The following is a 22670-nucleotide window of genomic DNA, read 5'->3' on the forward strand; positions in this document are numbered from 1 at the left end:
CCCACGGCAGCTGGCTTGAGGCCAGCCCACTGGGGACTATAAACCTAGGACTGCGGGTCCATGGGTGGCATTTATAAGTGCTCTAAGAATCCCACAAATTTAACTTACGTACCCTTCAGGGAACAAACATTTCACTCACTAACAGTATGAGAACTAGGTTAATGCATATACCCCCTTAAGAGTGAAACTGGGGTTTAGTCTTTCACTGATTTGAAGAGGGCACCCCGGATATTTGGGAAGAAACTTCCATTTTTCCTATCAAGGCTACAATGTCATGTTTATGTGACTACTGATGACTTTAAAAATGCCTAATGAGGTCTGCAGATGAAACACGTCATTCTTCTGAAATGCAGTTAAGGGTGTGCCCTGGGCAAATATACTCTTATGGTATGCTATGCTCCTTAAAGCTACTGTCCTGTTAAATGACACACGCATCACGGAGCTACGGCTTCCTATGCGCCCTGATGACAGCAGCTGTAGGGAAATGACCATTCCTTTAGGTAATTTCTGCTCTCAGCTCCCAGACTCTGAGCACAAGTAGACAGAGAATAACTAACTTTGTGCTGTGGCTCTCAATGCTACTGGGAAGACTGTGGGGGAGAAAAACATTTCTGCAATGAGCAGAAATATCCTTATTTACTAAAATATTTTTATTACAATTACAGAGGCAATAAAAGTGAAAACCTGGCAGAAAAATAGTTGTGGTCCCATTGATTTTTCAGGTGAATTGGCAGCTCCATGGATAAGCAAGCTCAAGATGAAAAAGCTTGCCTGTGGTATCCGGAAAACTGACGATAACAGCTTACTAGCCCAAGTCCTTAGAAAGCCAATGACCTCAACACCTGGAGGAACAAGCCCACCCACAGGAACCAGCAAGAAGTTCAAGGAGGGGATTTCCTTCTTTCTTCCTTTAAATTTATTATGTATACAGTGTTCTGTCTGCATGTACACCTGAAAGCAGAAGAGGGCACCAGATCTCATTACAGATGGTTGGGAGCTACCATGTGGTTGCTGGGAACTGAACTCTGGCCCTCTGGAAGAGCGGCCAGCGCTCTTAGCCTCTGAACCACCTCTCCAGCCCAAGGGGATTTATTTCTAGGTAGGCTACCGAGGTGGCTGTAAGTACCTACATGGACAGTGGTTTTACCAAGCTAAACTGAAAGCCAAAGGTGGCCTGACACTATTATTAATAAAATAAGCAAAAAGGAAATGTATCTGGAGGTAGTTCACTGGAGCTTGTATCCCAGTTCTCAGCTGCCCACATGGACAGGTCCTCACATAGCTGGCTCTGTGCCCTCAGAGGCACCCCAACCTTCCACCCCAACAGAAATGAATTCAGAGGTGAAAAAAATCATACTGCAGATCTACTAAGTCAAGAGAGCCTGGCAATTCCAAAGAGCACTCCCTCTCAGCAGGCTAAATGGAAACGGGTTTGGGTTAGTTCTCATTTGGTTTTGGTGACACTTCTGTTTCATATACCTCTCCAAAGGCAACTCTTTGGCTTAGCACACCATAAATATTAGTGCTAGAGGGACCATTAATGATGACTCCACCAACCTTACTTGGCCTTATTTGAAACTGAGTCCCATAAACATAAATGTGCCCACCATACTCAAAAGAGCAGAGTCCAGAGGAGCGGAGCCTCCGAACATCCCCACACCGAATTCCCTCTCCCGCATCATCACACGGCAGTGAAATTCACATGTGAACTTTAGGTCGGTCTTCCCTCTCTGCAATGTGATCGGCACACACTGACAGTTAAATGTTGCCTGAGATTTGCTATTCACGACTGTTTTTTGACTGGCCTGGGAATGGAACCTGGGATCTCAGACTCATGAGGCAAAGGCTCTTTCACTAAGCTCCAGCTCCTGGCCTTAGACTGGACATTTGGAAATGCATGTATCTGTGGCTCCAGCGTTTGAACTTTTAGCTCCTTATTCAAGCTCACAGCCTTCTCTGTGAGTGCCACTTTTTTGTCTTCCGTGGCCACATTCCCTCCTCCCCCACGGCCAATTATTGCCCTGCCTGCCGCCATGCACACAGTAAGCCAGGGGATGGCTGCTGTAGATCAGCAGAAACTGATGCACAGCACTGGAGAGTCGCAGTTCCTGCTGTAGATTAGGCCCGCCATCTTCACCTGAGCAGATCCAAAGGTCTCTGTTGCCATATTTCAAGATCTTAACTATGGGTAGTCTCTGCACATAGGATGACTGTAAATATGAAGTGAGGAGTGAGAAGCAGCAATACCATCGTGATAATCTTCACATTTGCCTTAAGTGACCACAGTCATCATTAATGTGAACAACACGAGCAAAACACTTGAATGCAAGGTCCATTTAAGTTTCTGCTAGTTGAAAATATAGAAGTCCTTTCCTTTTCTGCAATGTAGGCCTTTTTGGGGGAAACAATTTATTCCCGTGGTGATAACCGAAACATGTCTGTACTCTGTGATCTTCCACCTGGATGTTTCTGTATAGATTTTGTTTCGACCGAATATGAGAGTTGACCACAGTCTTTCCCTAAAACACTTCCCAATGCCTTCCTAAGAAATTCAGTCTCAGGCCTAAACTCCTTGCTAGAGGTTCCGAGGTGCACATCTCTTGCTTGGTCTATGCCCTGATCACACATGCCTCCTGGGCAGCCTCTGGTCCTTTCAACATCATTCTCCAGTCACCATAGTGGTCTTGGGTCCAACTGGGAGCACGAACACCTGCTCTTCTCTCTGCCTCTAAGATTATCCCAGTGGTCCTCCTTGACTGCTCACCAAGGTCTCTGCTCACTGCCACTCTGTCTCCGGTGCCCTGCACCTGCTTTATTAGCCCACCTATCCTGCTCTGTGCTCTCACTGGTGTATCCCTCCCTGAGAATGTCCCATATGTCTGCAGAATATACCCCATGAGGACAAGAGTACTCCATAACATTTGCCCTGTGAGGACAAGGGTTACTCCAGAACACATGCCCCTGGAGGAGAAAGGTTACTCTGGAGCATGTGCTTGGTGAGGACATGGATTATTCTAGAACATGTACCCTGTAAGCAAAGGGTTACTCTAGAGCATGTATCCTGCTAGGACAAGGGTACTCTAGAACATTTACCCCTGGAGGAGATGGGTTACTCTAGAATACATATTCCTTGGGGAAAAGGGCTAAGTGTTGGCCACTGTGGTGTCCTCAGCTTTAAAGCAGTATCTGAAAAAAAAAAAAAGTGTTCAGGAAATACTGCAAATTGATCACAGTGTGAGTTAAAAATAAACCAATCAGAGAGGAATTGTGAAGAAACTGGACTACACAGGAGGGAGGAGACGGGAGCTGGAGGGCAATACAGAGAACCTGTATGTGTTTCGATATTGTGTGTTTTGTTGTCTATGAGCAGAGACTGTGCACTGAGCTGCAAGTCACCATGTCTGTGTGACTAAGAAAACCACGTTTAAAGACCTAAAGATCACTCCCCTAAAACAGGCTATTAATACACCTAGAAATTACATGGAAGACACAGGAACTTCTGAGGTTAAAGGTACAGTAGCTGAAAGACACAGGACCAACAGCAGAAGAAGGCAGAAGAAAGATGCAATCACGGGCAAGTGCCTCTCTTTGCTGAGCCATGTTGGTCACTTGTGAGTCATGCTGTACTGTGGGCCTGTGCTAGTCAGTTGTCTTGGGCTTCTGTAGTAGTACAAGACTTGCTAGGCCCTGTGGTAACTGTTTAATTCGTGAAGAAGTGTCAAGCTGTTCTAGTCTAATTACACCACTTCAGATTCACACCAACATTGTCTGAGGATTCCAATTTCTCCGTGCCTTTGCCGACACTTACCATTATGTGGTTGATTTTTGTGTGTGTCTGTGTGTACTTGGTTCTGATTTAGGTTTTCCTAACAATCACTGTTGTTGAATGTCTTTTCATGTGGCTGTTGACCATTGTACATCTTCCTTTGAGAAATACATACCCAAATCTATTATTTGTTTCTAAAATGAGTGACTTGTTTTTATTGTTGAGTTATAATATTTCTTTAGTAATTACAGAAACTGCAAATGATTTGCAATTACTGACAGAGTAGACAGGCTAGAACAGCTCGACAATTTTCAAAAATTAAGAGTTGCCACAGAATATGGCAACTTCACTGCCATTAAGCCAATGAGCTGCATTTGACCCCTGGAACCCACAAGGTGGGAGAAGAGGGTGAGCTCCCATAAGCTGTCCTTTGACCTCCACAGGCAGTAGCACAGATGCGTACCTGCGTGGGCTTGCATTCACACACACAGACACACAATAAAAATAAATATATTTTTAGATGTAAAACCAAGAAATGGAAATATCCCAAGTGACCATCAACTAAAACAAAACAAGCAAATGCTGTATAACACTATACCGTGATGAAAGGGGATGACAGCCTACTACTGCTGCAGTCATGGATGAACTTGGACATAGCACACTAAGCAAGAGACACCAGGCACAAAGTGTAGAGCATAGGACTCCACCGACATGCAGTGTGCAGTAGCCAAATGGGCTCATCCACAGGCCAGGAGGAGACCCGTGACTGCTGGGGATAGAGGGAGGGGAAGGAGATAAGTAGCTTAAGTTAGCTGGGAGTTTCTCTTTAGATGGTTTTGAAATCAAACGGCAACTGTGTTTCAAAAAGGTGAATGTTATAGTTTCTGAGTTCTGCCTTAATAAAAAGTATCTGAATGTAACTGAAAAACTATGCAGATCTCAAATAATGAAAGTTCAAGAATGACCTGTACTTGGATTTCAAATCCATGCTTTCTAATCGGTATCCTGCACCACCTGTGTGGTTATATAATTCGGCATCATCCCAAGGGTACTCAAAAGGTATGTGGTGTGTTTGTGAATACACCTGTGTGTGTTTGTGGTGTGTGTGTATGTGTGTGTACTTGTGTGTATTTGTGGTACGCATGTATGTGTGGGGCATGTGTGCGTGTGTGGTGTATGTATGTGTGGTGTGTGTGGAGTGTGTGTGTGGTGTGTATGTTTATGTATGCAGTGTGTACATCCGTGCATGTGTGGTGTATGTGCATGCAGGTGTATGTATGGTGTCTAAACCTGAAAGAGCAAAAAGCGCATGCATTTATGTGTGTGTGGCAGATGCATGGTGTGTGTATGGATGTGCAGTGTGTGTATGTGTGGTAAATGTGGTGTGTATATGTGGTAGGTATGTATGTAGTGTGTATACGTGTGCTATGTGGGATATTTGTGGTCTGAATGGTATATGTGTAATTTGTGTATTTAAGTGTAGTGTGTGTGTGTGTGTGGTGTGTGTGTGTGTATGAATATGTATGGCGGTATATTTGTGGTATGTGTATGGTATGTATGTGTGTGTGTTTATGTCTGGTATGTTTGCATGTACCTAAAAATGCAGAAAGGCACATATGCTGCATTTAATGGAGGCTAGATACTGAAAACTGACCTTGTAAAAGGTGAAAATTTGTCCAGAGTTAAAATGAATAGCCAAGAGTAATGGCAACATTCCAGTGACAGGATTCTAGAAGTCTGTGTCCTGTCACAGTGTTCAGATCAAGGAAGAGTGACTGGCAGTGATGACTGGGATGCAGGGGAGGAGAGGACTCGACTCCAAACTCATCTCGGCTAAACAGCTGTGTTGAAAACAATTTCTTGTCTAGCAATTAAGAACCTATTTCTTTCTGAAAGACACAGGACGTTGGGTTAATAGATTTCCTTAGAAGAAAGTCTGTCTTGGCGATGAAACATTAAAAGAACAGAACATCTGTCTCTAGCAAAGGCAGACTGCACAGAGGCAGCAGGCACCATGCGCCGAGTGGACCCGCGGGCCGTTGTCCTGTTTAAATTTTTAGCAAAAGGAAATCAACTAGCATTCTTGAAATTACAACCCAGCTACAAATATTTAATACCAGGAGCCTTAATGGCAAGAGAATTGCTAGGGTAAAAAAGGCAATAATTGACACATATCAATCATCCTAAGTTCTACCTGAATCTATATTAAAACTAAGTTTAAGGCAATTGATTTCAAGAATCATCTTTACTGTAGTTTAAAGGGAAGAACTCACCGTCCATGAATTCTGTACAAATTGAAATCCTGTTTTCTACAAAAAATGCCCCGTAAAATCCTATGATATATGATGAGTCACACTGTAACAAAAATGAGACAAAAGTAGTTTAACATCTGGAAGCTAATACCACATGCACGTTTATATATTAAAGTGACCAGGAAAAGCATTACCTTATAAAGAATCTCCAGCTCAGACATGATCTGCTTCTGAAGCTCCAGCGTAATGTCTAACAGAATAACCTGAAGTCAAACACACAGCAGGGTAAACATGTTTGTCTACCTTCAAGTTTCACAGCATGTGAAATACAAGAGCTAGAGAAATATTCAGTGCCCCACAGACCCCTGCACCAAAAAAACTGTCTCAGGACCTAAGCCTTTGCCCTGGAGGAGGCGGTACAAAAGTGATTGATGGGATCCTGGAAGAAGCCAGGTCTCCGAGGTCAGCATTAATGGCTTTAAAAGTCAGTTAAGTTATAACACTCAATTTATGTGCCCTATTTTAGCCACACTGGCTATTTTCAGAAGATCATTAAAAGCAAAGAGCCCTGTGAGCCAGACACTCTAAGATAAGCAGAGGGGATGGTAAATAAAATAACATTTTTAAATGGGATTTTTAGAAATAAAAGAAACAGGGGTTTAAAAACCCTGTCACCCTACTTCCTCCCATGTGGGTAATGTTTCTTTACAAATGCTGACAGACTTGAGGCCGAGAAGGTGCTAAAGCCACCTGACTCTCCAGGCTTGCCAGGACCTCCTGGTGTGCTGTGTTTTGTTTGTTTTTATTGTTTGTTTTTGTTTTTGTTTTGTTTTGTTTTCCTTAAGTATCTGCTACTGAGGTGGATTTTATAACACAGAAATGTCCAAGTGTATGTACATAATGTCCCTGCCTAGGACATGCTCTAGTTTAATTCAAAGACTTTTCTCTTTCCTTAGGCAGGTGTGTGCTCTGGGGATGGAACATAAGCCTTCTCACAAATGCTGGTCAAGTAGGCTACTGAAGAGTCACAACCCCAGCTCAATCACCAAGCACTTTAGTGAAAACATTTTAAAAATGTTGCTTCTTAAAAAATTATTCTTAAAGGCAGAATTTTTAAGAATTGTGGCAGAATTTGATTCAAAACATTTCTATGTAAAAACTTTTAACCTTCACGATTTCTGTAACAGTGCCATTTTACACCTAACAGCACTGAAATACACTTTGAATCACAAACGAAGAATACACTAAATAAAGTTAGGAATTATGTAAGCCGCAAGTAAAGAGAATGACTATTCTAATCTGTATGTTCTTGAAGCTGGTACCCAGTTAACTAGAAGAAAGGATGGTGGGAGGCACTGCACTGAGCTAGCCAACCCTTGGGAATTAACTCCAGCCTACTGAGACCTCACCTGAGTTCCATCACCTGAGGAAGCTGCAGCTCCAAGCCACCAGCTCACCCCTATGCTCACTCCTCCTACACAGTCCCTCCTGCCCCACCCATGACACCTTAAGAGTGTTTCCTCTCTCCACTCCACAGTCACTGATTACAAAAGCTGGTTTGACCTTTCAGACCCAGCTTGAACGCCTAGCCACCTCCAGACACCCACCTCAAAACCCTTCATGAGAATTCTTGTCTGGCCTGACCCTTATTCATCTTTACCACAACTGGCTTTAATGCCCCAGGAGACTCCTAAAAACTATGGATGAGCAGTGTTCCAAGCTTCAAGGGCAAGGTGGGCTCCACGTGGACGTTATTCCTTGGCACCCAGCACAAGGCCGCACTACAGCACCCAGTCACTGGGATGGACCTTAATTAAAGGGCTCCTGACAGACAGACCTCCAGATGTGCTGTTATTAGACACGAGGGAAATGGATCATGTGATGTCTGCCACTAAACCAAAAACACAAACACCAAAACAAACTGAAGTGCCACTTTGACCAAGACTGGATTGTGACTGCTGAATTTGTGAAGCTAATCCACTGGTCTCTAATCGGTTGGATCTCTCTTGAGACGTGCTGTAATCCAGAGAATGGAGAATCCATAACCCCAGAAGAGCAAATCGGGTCATTTCTGCTAATCTAAGAGGGGAAGGCCAAGCCATAGCACCATAGCATGCGCATGCGCTGTTTTTCGGTTGGTGAACGGTTAACTCCCTTCCCCTGGGCATTATTGCCAGTGAGCTTCAAAACTGCTAAAAATAAACCAGACCAATCCTTCCTCTGAAGGCAAGAGAGAAAATCACAGTGAATATGGATTTTTCCCTTTGAAGTCTGAGGACAGTGTGGACTGCCTAAGTCTTCGATGCTCAGGCTGAGGCAGTGCTTCTGACTAAAGCGGAAGAGTTGGAAGCGGCTCCCAGAGGAAGGGTTTAGGTGGCAATGGAGTGCCTGCCTGCCTTCCTGCCTTCCTGCCTGCCCGCCTGCCTTCCCACTGCTCTCCTCCACCTCCAGGACACACAGGATGCGCTGTCAAGTTAAATACAAGCAGTCAAGTGACTGAATTATAATTTACTCTGTGCTCAATTTAAATTAGTGTGAGACTATTAAAATATACAGTATAAATACGGTAATTCATCACGAGCTGTCATGGATGACTTCATTTATTTGCTGGAGTGGCATGCGCTCCACTAAAGGCAAGGAGAACAAAATCACAGGTCAAATTAAGCCGCTATTCTGTTTTAATTCACTTATTTAATCTGTGGCAACATAATTGTCTTTTACAGTATGTACAACTCAGAAAGGAAATTTGGGAGGATTACAGCCAGGGTACAAATGATTAATCAAATGGTCCATTTAAATGCTGCTTTAAAAGCTGGAGAAATCCAAAGCACTCCGGAATGATAATCAACGCATGCTACACACACAGCTGAGAAATCCCGTTAGATGGATTCTTTTCCCAATCAGAAAACAAACAATCCTGGGAATCTGGTTAATTCCCCAAGCGTTCCTACTGTTAAGATTTCACAGGCGGCATTAATGGTAGAGAAAGGGCTAACAGTATCTGTGTTTGTTCTCTGCTCTACTTATCTGCAATGGTCTTGCAACACCAAACAAATGCAAGCTGGTTGGATGCATTTCAGCAAGTATGCCAGTGATCATCAGACAGATATTTCTAATGCGTGCTCAGCATAATTTTCTAAATGGGCTTAGTGAAGCAGAAAAATTTCTAAATTGCATGGAATAGAGAATTTTTTTAATTTTTCCTAAAATTTATCTTCCTTTTACAAATACCTGCAAAATTCTCTTGTCACATTTCAAGTCTGAGGAAGGAAATCCTGCAATGTGCTGACTATCTTTAAAAAGTAGGACTCAGTTAGGAATGCATAGAAATTGGAAATGCTATGAGGGGCTCTCATCTACCTGGTCACACAGACATTCAAAGTGTGGTCCAAATGACCACTCACGGGAAATGAAATCCCCCCCAGTTCTGTGCAGGCAGCAGAACCCTGCAGGTGAATCTATTCAGACAGGGCTGTGATTTGCTGCTCTGCATAGTCTCTCTGTGACACCAGGAAACTGGGGTCATTGAGAGGTTCGAGTGACATGGTTCAAGTCACACAAAAGTCAGGAGAGGGTCAGAAAAAGATCAAATGTGCCTCTAACTCTTAACCTTCCATTTCACCCTTTAGTATAACAAAGGAAGCTAAGAAATATTCTGGGGGCAAGTAAGGGTCCATACAAAGAGCACTGAGGGAGATTTTGTATGTTGTAAACCTGTTTTCAGAATGTTACTTCAAAAGATCAGTGAATGAATTAAACAACAAAACTGTACTCAATCAGTAAATTATGTGTTAAGACACTCACTGTGTGTGCTAGGCCCCATAGGTAAGGCAAGAAAATGGTCAGTTCTGTTCTCCACTTTCAAAGAGATTTTAATATGTCAGAGAAAATGGACATGATACTGATGGCCATGTGTAAGATGGCATCTGCTCACCTTTAGGAGATCCTAATATTGTTGAAGACATGCTTGAAGGCATTCTAATTAGAGAGGCGCACATGAATTAACTTGTTGAAATGAGAAAAAAACAAAACAAAAACCAACCCAGGTTCAGATGAGGTGACAAACTCAAATAAAACAGAACAAAACGCACAGAGACTAGGAAATGTAAGATCATGCTAGAAAAGCAGCAGTAGACTGCGGAAGCACTGTTGGCCCCAACTTCCTGAGTGTTCAATGTGTCTGGGTACGTTATGGTCGCTAGTGATTGCTAATCTAATGGGTCCAGAATCACTTAGGAGATAAACTTTTGTGTGTGTCTGTAAGGGTAGACTCGGTTCCCTGAGATGGGAAGACTCACCCTAAATGAGGGCTCCACAGGCTGGGGTCCTGGACCAAGCAAAAGTAACAAAAGAAGTAGAGTCCCAGTTTTCAGCTCTCTCCTTCCCCCAGATGCAGAGTGGTCCGCTGCCTCACTCCTGCTGCCACGATGGCTAGCCCCTCCAAACTGTGGAGTAAAATAAGTTCTCCCTACCTTTAATTGTTTTGTCAGGAGTTTTGGCTCAGCAGTGAGAAAGGTAACCAATATAGAAGGAAAAATGAGTCTTTTGAGAGGGGAACTATGTTTTGGGGAACTGAATCTAGGGCGGGGGGAGATCAGCAAAAGCAGGGAGTTACATCCCGGCCTCTGGGCTTTCTAGGTGTAGGACCATGGGCAAGCTGTTGAGCTGCATTGTTTCAGGTTCTGCACCTGCTGGATGAGAAGCAGGAATGGTGGCAAAAGTCTAGATTGAAGATAATATATGCAAAATATTTAGCAGCATGAATCACCAATAAGTTGCAACTTCTATTTACTGAGAGAACTATTCAGAAGCTGGCCAACAGTCTCACAATAAGCAAAAGCAGGCATCTGGATTACACTGGTGACAAGAAAGGAAAGGAAACAAAGCCTGGCAAACAAAATAAGCCAGTTTGCTGAGCCTCATGGTGCATGCCTTTAATGCCAGCACTAGTGAGGCAGAGACAGGCAGATCCCTGTGAATCTGAAGCCAGTCTGCATAGGAAGTTACAGACTAGCCAGGGATACATGATGACACCCTGTCTTAATAAACAACAACAACAAACAAAGCCCACAAGATACATACACACACACCAATAGCATAACAGCTCAAGTTGGTAATAAAAAGCATGCATATTTCACTGATTAAAGAGAGTCTTCCGGTCCCTGGACAGGGAAGGAAAGCAGGTGGAACTTACAGTCCCCTTAAGCTGAGAAGACAAGAGCCTGGGGCAGAAGAGGCCAAGACTGCCAGGGTCGGCTGGCAGAGCACCAAGCAGACAGCAGAGTGATGAGTGCGACCTGGAAGCAGGAAGTAACCCAGGCCAGAAGGAACCCTCACTCTGTGGCCTGTGCTTCCTCCACCAGGGTGGAATCAGGAGTCCTGCTTCAGCAGAATGGGGAAATTTGGGCTGATGGTTTGATTGGCCCTTTCTTTAAGCAAAGTTCAAAAGTAAGTCTTTAAAAAAATCAGATTGTTTTCAAGTCAGCAATACCTCAGAACAAACGTTAAGAATATTTATAGGAATGCAAAAATATCTAGCGACCTATGCTACAATATCCCATAAAAAAGAAAAACAACCTGGAGTGAGAAGAAAAGGAATCCACTGGAAGTAATCCAGAAATGAGGTGCATGACAGCTATAGGTCCATCAACTGGTTGGCTTGTCTGTCCTAGCTGGAGTTACTATGTTCTGACAAAATACCTTGACCAAAAGCAAACTGGAGAAGAAAGGGCTTCTTTGGCTTATGCCTCCACATCACCAGAGGAAAAAGGAACAGGAACTCAAGCAGATGAGGAACTTGGAGGCAGAACCTGATGTACATGCCATGGGAGCTGCTTACTGGCTTGCTCCATGTGGCTTGCTCAGCCTTCTTTCTTATAGGACTCAGGACCGTGAGCCCAGAGATCGCTCTACCTACAATGGGCTGGGCCTTCCCCCTTCAATCACTAACTAAGAAAACGCAATGCAGTCTTCCTACAGCCTTGAGAGTCCTGCTTTCAGATGACTTCTGCTTGTGTCATAAAACCATCCAGCACAGTTGCCATAATTATCCCATATACTCTAGAAGGTAGAAAAAAGGCTGGGCACATCAAATACCAACATGGAGAACATTCTTAAAGCAAAAAAGCCTACCTACACTTTCAGGGATAAAAAGAACACTGGAAACCACAGGGATAAAAACCACATTGGACAGGAGGAATAGCACATAAGACAATGAAGAGGAAGAGATCAGTGACAATTCAGGAACAGAAACTATTTCAAACTGAAAGAGGGGAAAGACAAGTGAAGTAAAGCCAACAGGCAGGCCAGGCGTATTCCCACAGAGGGAACATGATCCGAGGAAAGGGTAAAGTGCTTCAAGTTTGGTGAAAGCTAAGACCCCACATATTCAGGAATTTCAACAAACCTCAGCATAGTGAATATAAAAGAGCATCACAGCCAAGCCCAGCATAGCCATATACTGTAAACTGTAGCCATCACTTGTAACAAGAACTCTGAGATGGCCGACAGAGCAGCAATGAGCACCAAGGACAGCAAAGCCAACGCTGAAACCAGATCTTTAAAATTCTAAACAAAAACCAGACAATCTAGATCCCTGCAGCCAGTGATGATCATGGACTAACCTTAGGAAACTGTAAGCAAGCCCCCCACTTAAATACTTCCTTTGATAAGAGTTGCCTGGGTATGGTGTCTCTTAGAACACTGACTAGCACAGCTCCCACTGTAAGGATCTTACCCGAAACTAAAGATGGATGCTACAAACTCTACACAACCACTAAAAACAGTGGAGGGAGAGCAGGTAAACAATCAGGAAAAATGGAAAACAATGCACAGAATAAGAGCTATCAATCCAATCATAGCATAGCAAATGTAAATGGCTCCAACACCATCATTAAAAAATAGAGATCATCAGACTAGATTATAAGTAAGACCCAACTACATACTGTCTATGAGAAACTCATTTCTAATACAGTAACATACTAGGCTCAAAGTAAAAGGCTAACACTAGTAAAAAGCTCGCTGTTGTAGCTAGATTAATATCAACCATATGGATTTCATAACACAGACTGCAATGAACAAAACAGTCATTGCATAAAGATAAAGAGACCAAATCATCCAAATAATAAGAACCCTACTGAAACTAATAGCACATCCTCAACAATGATGACAGAGAGTGACAGAAATGTAAGAAAAATGAACCAGACCAAGGGCCGTCTGCTAGAGAGTTTAACACTCTTGTTTTGGTAACTGATAAAAAAATATAAAATCAAATCAGTTCAGATATGAAGATATGAAAACTAAGAGCCAATCTGATTGAACAAAGATTTACACAACACTTTTCATATTCTTTGGATTATACATTCTTTGTATGTGCACAGGGAAGTTTCACCAACAAAGACCATATCTGAACCAAATTAATTTAAAATAATTCCAATTACACAATATGTTCTTAGACCACACTGGAATTAAACTGAAGTCTGTAAATGAAAAATACTTGGAAATTTTCCAAATATTTGGGAGCTAAATAATAATTTGGGAGCTAAGAGTCAACACATCATTCTGTCTGTTCTGAAGAAACGGTACATTTTCTCCAGTCATAACCATTGTATTATCTACATGATTTTTGCTTTGTTTATCAAGATCAAGTCTATACACAAAAATCAATCACCATTTGCCTCAGTCTGCAGACAAGATACAGTTCCTGTTAGCAGCCCAGTTCAAAGGTTCAGCCTGAAGAATGGCTTATTTGCAAACTCCAGCTGTTCTCATACAGGGAAAATCTAGACAGCTATTTTGTAACACATATCCTTAAAAAAGTAACCTTCAATTTGTTCCAGAAACAGTTGCTGGTCCGTTGCCACACCTAGTTAAATAGCTGTGCTCATGAATCTTAATATTATTCTATGCTAAGTATAACTAATTATGGTAGAGTTATGACATTTTATATTGTATTTACAAGGCCAAAGGTTCTGGATCAGTTGTAGTGACACTCTCTCTCGGCATAACTAAACCAAGACATGACTGTTTTTAACTCTGTTCTGACATGAAAAGAACAAATAACTGAACAGACAGGAACACACTGCTCAGTTAGCAGGGGAGAGCTCAGGGGAGAAACGGAAGATGGTTCAAGGTGGGCTGAAAGGGGGGGGAAGACCCTGAGCTGTATCCAGTTAGTACTGACTCTAGGAACTCTCCTGACCGTTTCCCCTGTGTAATATGTGAGGGCAACTAGGACCTCAATGGTGTCTCCCAAGCTGTGCCTGTGTGGATGGAATCTGTTTGGAGTTTCAAAGAAGGTGTCTCGGGAGCGCGCTGCTGGAGCCCTCCCAGGGCTGCTGGCAAGCGCAGACCTCACTGTGCCACTACGACGCAAGTGCTGTGCGGGGTGAGGCAGGAAGGCCACCTTGGAACGCACTACAGTCCAGAAGACCTGAGCCTCAGTTTTAGTTTACCTCTAATAAGGGAGAAGTAACCATCACGCCAAATTCTTAATTTCCTTAAGCTATAAGACACTGAAATACAAACTGAAATGTTAGGGAAAGAAACCAATGTCTCACTGCGTACGCCATTAAAAAAGGCATCTTGGAGATGAACTTTGAGAGGCCGGGTGGACCACAGAGGGCTGAACAGCAGTCATTTGTACAAAAGCTGCACAGCATCTAGAGGATGTTACCTTTATAGATCAGGTGCACATCTTTTCAAATCTTAACCCTGCCTCTCCCAAATGACCTTGGCCAAGTCAGCCCCACAAGTACCACTTTCTTCAAATCTAAAAATGGGTAAGCATTACCTCATAGTTTTAAGGATTAAAGATAAATCTTTAAAACACGTAGCGCGAGAGCTGGCACACAGCAGCTTTTCAAAAACTAAAGCCTTCCATTGCTAAAGGCCCAGAGCCAGAGACGGGGCATGGCAAGCACTCAGTAGCTTACAGGCGGAAGCAGAGGGCGTATCTGTAAAGGCAGGTCACAGTCAGACTGCAAGAGCACCTGGCCGTGTGCCAACAAACACCCTACTGTTGTGTGGTTGTGTGCCCATGGCTTAAGCTGAGAGGGGAAAGGAGATCAGCGAGCACCAACACTTTCACGACACAAAGCTGAGGAGACGGCTCCGAAGGTAAGAGCACTTACTGCACAAATCCCCAACACCCTGAAAAATAACACATGTGGTCGCATGCTTCTATCCAACACGTGGGAGGAAGGACGAGGGTCAGCCCAGCTCCAGACTCAGTAAGACCATCTCAAGGGAATAAAGCAGAGAGCGATAGAACAGGGCACCCAGGATCTTCCTCTGAATTCCATGAGTACATATGCCACGTGAACCACATTCACATTCGCACACAGACTCATACACACAAATTTTCATGGAATATACCCACTTCTTACCTTTACAGCTAAAATTTTCCCACTTGGGACATGATATGCTCTATAGGAAGAAAAAGAAAAGAAAGTTACTTGATGTCACTAGGTAGCCTACAGAGTGGCTAGGGACACATTGTCAACCAAACCTAATAGCGTAACCTAAATTAGGAAATATCAACAAGATTGGGGTTGTAGCTTACTGGTAAAGTACTGACTTGCCCAGCATATGCAAAGCACAGGGTTATTAGATCCCCAGCACAAGAAAAAAAAAAAAAAGATAGAAGAAAGGAAGAACAAGCAAGCATTCATTCATATAGAGAAAGTCAGAGATTAAGGTTTGCAGAAATAAAATCATTTTCTTTGAAGACCTAATGCATATAAATAAAATGGGACTTTTTACATACATGCTGAGTCAACTTCACATTCTGACCATTATTGTAGGCACAAAACTGTTTTATATGAAAAATTTAAAACAAACTACAAAACACAAGCACACATTGTAATTGCAGACCCATAAAATCACCAAGAAATAAACTGTGAGGAAATACATCTGCTCCTTGGAAGATTTTACATATTCCCATCACATGGCTAGTGGCAGCAACAATGAATACCCTCAGGAATTTTATTCTCCTTGGTGCCTAGTCTCAAAGCACATTTACCAGGTCTCCAAACCGCTAGTTCCTAGAACAAAACAAAGTTTCTATTGTTTGAGCAAAAATATTTTTGTTTGGTTGATGGACCAAGTTTTTTTTTTTTTTTAAACAGCTTTATTTAGTTATAATTTATATGTTAAAATTTTCTTGTTTAAAGGGTATAATTCAAATACTTTTAGTAAATGTTTAGGATTGAGCAATCACAGACAAATGTGTGTACATATGTGTACTCGAGATAAGGTCTCACTACGTAGCCCTGGTGGGCCTGGAACCCAGGATGTAGACCAGGCTGGTCTCACACACAGCTGCTTCTGTCTCCTGAGTGCTGGGGTTAAAGCTGTACACCATAACACTAGTACCAACAAATGTTCTGATAGCAAATGTCTTATAGAAATGGTTTAGTTATGAGCCTACACACACGCATCTCCTGAAAGAATTCATCCTGGTTTTCCTACTGGAGTGGACAAAGGTCAAGCCAACCATGGATGGCCAGTCAGCTCTTGGTATGTTAATTAGTTATGCAGGGCTTCAGGAACAGTACCTTTAAAATAAAGGTAAAATTATAAAAATTAGGTGGTAAATTTTAAATTTACCAAATAATTATTTTACTTGTAAAACTGTCTAAAAAAATTTGAGGACTTGAGAGACAGCTTGTTGCTCTTGCAAAAACAAAACAAAACAAAAACCAGAGTTTGGTTTCCAGCACCCACATCTGGCAGCCCCAAATCATCTAGTTGCAGGAGACCTGATTCCTTCTTCTGGTCTGCAAGGTGCACCACATGCATACACGCTCTCGCTCTCTCTCTCTCTCTCTCTCTCTCTCTCTCTCTCCCCCTCCCTCCCTCTCTCTTTGCATCTCTCTCTTAAAAATAAATAAAAACTTTCAGGCTTTGTAGAAAAGAATACAACATTTTACAAATGGAGCCCATTTATTATACTGGTTTTTGGAAGAAATTATCATTTACTATCTCTGTAAATATCAGGCTTTTATAATGCAAAGCTGCATTCCAGGTCATAATCTGATTTTTGATATATTCAAACCTATACAGCACATTGGTATAGAAAGATTTATACTAATTACCCCCTTGGCTGAAGAAGTTGTTGGACTCTGCTCCTTTAAAATCTATGTGAAGAATTTAGATGCTCTTCCCATGTAAATATAAATAATTCAATGAGTAGGATTAAATAATAATACCATTTCTACTGATACAGCACAGATGTTTCCAACTTCAACTTTTTAAAACACTGAGGATTAGAACACTAGCCAAAGACTCAAGTATGAAGATGAATGACTGGAAGCTGCAGGAAGGGCAGGGCTGTAGTCTGAACAAGGAGCAATGCAGGACTGGTGAGCCCAGCTGTGGCGATGAAACACGACTAGCTGAGAGCCCAACATACATATACCTCACTGGGCAGTTTGGCAACTTAATTAGCTTGTCAGGAAAGCTGATCTCTCCCATTTCCAAGTGAATTAAAAGGGAGACTTGATGATTTAATTCTGACACATGTTAACTTGCCCATGCATGTTTGGGCTCCATTTCGAGCAATAGAGAAGCCTCGTGGCTTGGTTTACCTTCTGGTGACAGGGCCGATGTCACATTTAATCATTAGGGAGAAATGGATAACAAAGGCGATGCCAGGCATGAGGCAAGCCAACTCCCTCAACTCTGTGAACGGCATCCTACCTTGAGAAAGGGTTTGTTTACTTTCGGAGGATAGTGCATCTCAACTGTCTTGACCTTCCTCAGCACATTAACTGTAAAGTGATTAATGAAGTCTGAATGGAGGCTCTGCTTACACCAAAAGACAACTATATACCTCTGCAATGTTTTAATTAACAGCTAACGCTTCAAATTAGTTTGTTGTTGCCACAGTAATTACCTGTTCCAAAGAGCGAAGGGAGGGAGCGTTTGTCTGAGGGGTCTCTTAGCCTCCTCCCTGAGTGCTCCACTTTGCCTTTGGGGACTAGTCCCCTGTAACACAATACAGACACCTGGGGAGGGCAGAAGATAGAACAGCCTGGTGTACATGTTTGAGTAGGAGAAGCCTGTGAGGGATTTTTTTCTTAATTAGCTCATTTGAAGTGGGAACACCCACTTTTAATCTGGATCTTTTGAGGGAGGACACTCACCTTTAGTCTGGGCCACCTAAATTGTGCTGGCAACCTATATAAAGAGCGTACAAGAAGGATGCTGTTCTCCTTGTCTGCTTGCTCTCACTCTCACTAGCAAGTTCATTCCTTCACTGGCCCTAGAGCCTACTACTTCAGGATTCCAGCAAATACTGAAGATAGCTGACATGCAATCTCTGGACTGAACAACTACTGGATTCTTGGACTTTCCACTGGTAGATAATCATTGTTGGAGTAGCTGGATCATATCCTGTAAGCCATTCTAATAAATCCCCCCCCCCCACACACACCTACAACTATGTAAAAATCCCATACACATAATACGGGAAATATATTGAATATGACTATAAATTCATATATATTCATATATAGTCATTCTATCAGTTTTGTTGCTCTAGAGAACACTAATAACCTGGTTTTTCTTGGTTTGCTTGTTTTGTGGTACTAGTGAATCAAGCCCAAGTCCCCAAGCATGGCTAAGGCAAGCACTTCCGCACTGAGCAACATTTTCAGCCCTTCGATTTTCTGTCTTCCTCAGGAACAATCCAGGTACGGGAACAATGATGTGCCTGTCAACACTGAATGTCAGAGCAGACATTCCTGAACTAGAAAACTGTCCAGGCCAATCGCTTCAGCAGAACCTGGTAAAGGCCAGGCTTAGTAAGGGCCAAGCTCAGGAAAACCCAGGACTGTACGGACACAGTCTGTAAACACGGATGCAGAGGCTAGGACTGAGCGTGTAAAGTGCTTCATGTTGTTCTGTGTTGACCTTGTCTATCTCACCCATGAAGGCTATAAGCACAAACACCACTTGACAGTATTTGACAGTAACTTTTGCTAGGTGAGAACGAGTGTCCCAGTCTCCTTGAGTTAAGAGGAAAACATATGCTACCCTTGGGAGCAACCACATAGCTTCCTTTAATACATGATCTTAGAGCCGGGCACGCTGCTGTACACCTGGAATTCTAGCATTCAGGAAGCCAACAGAACATGAGTTTAAGGCCATCTTAGACTACACAGTAGTTTCAAAAAAGTATACTTGTATGTATATGTATATCTGTGTGAGTTTATATGGATGTGCATATCTGCATATATACGCATGTGCAAATATATGCATATATGTATACATACACATCCTTAGCAACTGTAACATTCAGAAGTGTTCTGTTCGTCAGATTTCAGCTGCTCCACAACAGTCCCACCACGCAGATGTCTCTTCACTGTGATCTACTCCTCGCTTTGTAGACCAGGCTGGCCTTGAACTCACAGTGATCCGCCTCCCTTTGCCTCCCTGAGTACTGGGTAACAGGCGTGCTCCCGGCTCATCACCTTTCATGGGAAGATTCTAAACACTGAATCCAAAGTCCTTATGAGGATCTCACGATCTATTTGTCTCGTGTGTCTCATTCTGCCAACTCTCTTATCCCTAGTTATCATCCTGTTGGACTAAACATACTCCTGCCTCAGGGCCTTTGTGCCTCTGCCTGAGGTCTGGACTGAGGCCTCTAAAGCTTATCTGGCATTCTCCACCACTTTCTACTGTTACTTCTTTGATGTTCTACAGCGGAACTATCCATTCTCTTCTCGCTTTATTCTTCATATAATTATGAACATCCCAGATACTAATTTACTGTCTATTGACTACTACTAGAAATGAAAATCCTGACAAAGAGTCTCTGGGGGTCACTACTGAATCTCCAGGGTCTGGGCAAGCCCCCTACCACTAAGCTACATTCCCAGCCCACTGCCGAAACTCCCAGGCACAGTTACATTTGCTGAATGAGGTTTTAAAAACTGTGTGTGAGAGCCCTTGCCTGCACGTGCATGCGTGCTTGCACGTGCATGCGTGCACGTGGTGCACGCAGTGCCTACAGAGGGTGCAGGCTCCTCTGAAACCACAGTTACAGACAGCTGCAAGCAGCCACTCGGTGCTGGGCTCTGACCCCAGTCCTCTGCCACAGCAGCCAGTACTCTTAACCACTGAGCCATTTCTCCAGTCCCTGAACTACCTGGACACTGAATGAATTGTGTTTTGTTTTTTTTATAAATATCTGCTAAATGACTGAATTTTCTCCATTGCTGTGGATCTGTTTTCCCCCCAAAGACAGTTTTGTTTATTTTTCTAGGACATTGTCCGTTTTGTCTGTCTAAAACCCAACTGCCATAACTATTGAGTCTTTCGTTTTAATATGATGATGACTGAGCCAGGATCTCTCCACACCGTCAATGGCCTGAATGTGCTATGTAGACCAGCTAACCCAAACCAGCAAAGATGCACCTGCCTCTGCCTCCCAATGCCAGCATGTGCACTGTTTCAAATCTCTGCTATGTAGAATTCTGTTTGCTTTTTCAATTATTTATGTCTAAGTTTGTTCTGTTTCTACAAGTTGCTTTTGGTTTTGTTGACTTGTTTCTTGAACTCTGACTCCATGAACTTGTGTTCTTTCATCTCTAGGGTGTAGTCTTGGCCCTGCTCTGTCAGGTCCTCAAATGTAGTAAGCAGTTGAACACCAGTGCTCAGGTGTTTTTTTTTTTTTTTTTTTTCCTAATGAAGCACATGAAACCCTGCATGACTTAGCTGCACCTCCTGAGTTTTCAGTTAGCATTTCTTTTTCTGTTCAATTATAAATGTCTTTATTATGAAGTATTATACCAATGATAAGTTATTTAGACATGCATTTTAACTCCCCAGTTTAACTTACTGCTGACATCTAAGCTAGCAAGCTGTATGCTAAAGAATGGACTGAGATTTGCTTTGTGCCCTAGTAATAATCAGGGGTTTTGTTTGTTTCTTGAATAAATGTTGTGTCCCTAAAAAAGATATATCTGTATATTTTCAATTTAACTGGTGTACATTTCCATACATAAGCATAAGAGCACATTCTGTCTAAGATGTTATGATCTCCTACATGAGGCTGGAGGGATGACTCAGTGGGTGAGCATTCCCTGTTCTTGCAGAGGACTTGGGTTTGGTTCTCAGCACCCACACTGGGTGTATCACAACCACGTGTTACTCCAGCTCCAGGGACTGACACCCTCTTCTAGCCTCCGCAGGCAACTGTACTCTGTGGTACATGTATTGACAAGGAGTCACACACAAACACATGAATAAAAAGAACTAAAAAACCTTTTGCATAGTAATTTTCTCTGGCTGATCAATTGTTGGTTGCTGAGAGGTATTTTTCCACTGTGTGGATTGATCAAAAAGTCCTGGTAATTATATAAGATTTTGCTTCATGTACTTTAAGGTTATATTATTAATTACATATATGTTTATGGTTGTGAAGTCAGTCTCCTTTTCTTATACCATAATACAGCAGTCCCTTCTTACCCCTAATAATTATTTTTGCCTTTAAGTTTGTCAAATATTAACACAGAAGCTTTTAAGAGAAATGTTTTTGTTGTTGCTACTATTGTTTTTGGCTGGTATCTTTTCCATCTTTTTATTTCAACTTTATTGTATCTTTGTGTTTTAGGAATTTCTTCTAAATGAATGTAAAATAGCAAATACCTATATAAAAAAAAATCTAACTAATCTATTAGGTGGCAATCTTTATTTGATTGATTATAGCTACTGGTACATTTGGAATTTATTCCCACCACTTTATTCATTTGTTTTATACCTTTCTCCTTCACTCTTTCTATTATATTGTTGTCACCTATCCTACTTTTATAATGAGAACGGACTTAACAAAATATAAAGTTAACTGTCCTCTACCCTTCTCCAAAGAATATAAAAAACATCTTAATGCCCATCACCCCTTCTTATCTCAATCCATCATTTTGTCCAAGGAGTGGAACAAGTTCAAAGGCCCAAGATGGAAAGATGTATGAAAGAAGAATGAACAACAGGCTTAAGTGAGAGGCGTGAGCCACAGAGGCAGCGGGATGCTGAGCTGTGTCGCGCCTCTTAGGGCGAGGTGAGGTCTCTGGCTTTATTCTCAATGACAGAAAATACAGACAGAAGCAGAAAACTAATATTTGAGAAAGCCCACTAGCTGCTGGATGGTGAATTTGAAACTGAGGGTGAGCTGAGAAATGTCCCCAACAAGGGTGAGAGGGACTTGAGCTGAGGGGCACAGAAGGTAAAGGTGAGAGGTGATCAGTTTCCTATCTCAAGTGGCGAAGGACATGAGAAGCTCACACCCAAGGGTCTTTTGGTAAGCTCGAAACTGAATGAATGCTGGTGCTATGTCTGTCCTCATGCCAAGGGCTTAGGAGGTGGGCAGAAGACATGTGACTGATCACAGAGGCAATACTTGGGGACCAATGAGAGTGATTCTACTGCTTGTTCTTTCAGACTTTAAAGATTAGATTAGAAGGTAAGTAATACGTGGACTCACCTTCATCTAAATCCTAATGAAAATCTATTTTAAGAATAACCACCACAGGCTGGAGAGATAGCTCAGTGGTTAAGAGCACTGCATGCTCTTTCTGAGGACCCAGGTTCAGTTCCCAGCACCTACGAAGCAGCTCCATTTTTAGGGAGTTTGATGCTGCTTTCTG

General features: G+C 42.5%; 1 protein-coding gene across 1 annotated transcript in view; it reads right to left on the minus strand.

Moving 5' to 3' along the window:
• Map2k5 (mitogen-activated protein kinase kinase 5) overlaps nt 1–22670 on the minus strand; it is a 186867-nt gene that overhangs the window by 127416 nt on the left and 36781 nt on the right. The window contains exons 6-8 of the mRNA XM_055596747.1: nt 15405–15444; nt 6213–6281; nt 6040–6121 (exon numbers count right to left, since the gene is read on the minus strand). Coding sequence (XP_055452722.1) covers nt 6040–6121; nt 6213–6281; nt 15405–15444 — 191 coding nt within the window. The remainder of the gene's footprint in view (nt 1–6039; nt 6122–6212; nt 6282–15404; nt 15445–22670) is intronic.

The sequence above is a fragment of the Psammomys obesus genome, unplaced genomic scaffold, assembly GCF_907164565.1.
Source record: "Psammomys obesus unplaced genomic scaffold, mPsaObe1.curated_primary_1811, whole genome shotgun sequence".
NCBI lineage: Eukaryota > Metazoa > Chordata > Mammalia > Rodentia > Muridae > Psammomys > Psammomys obesus.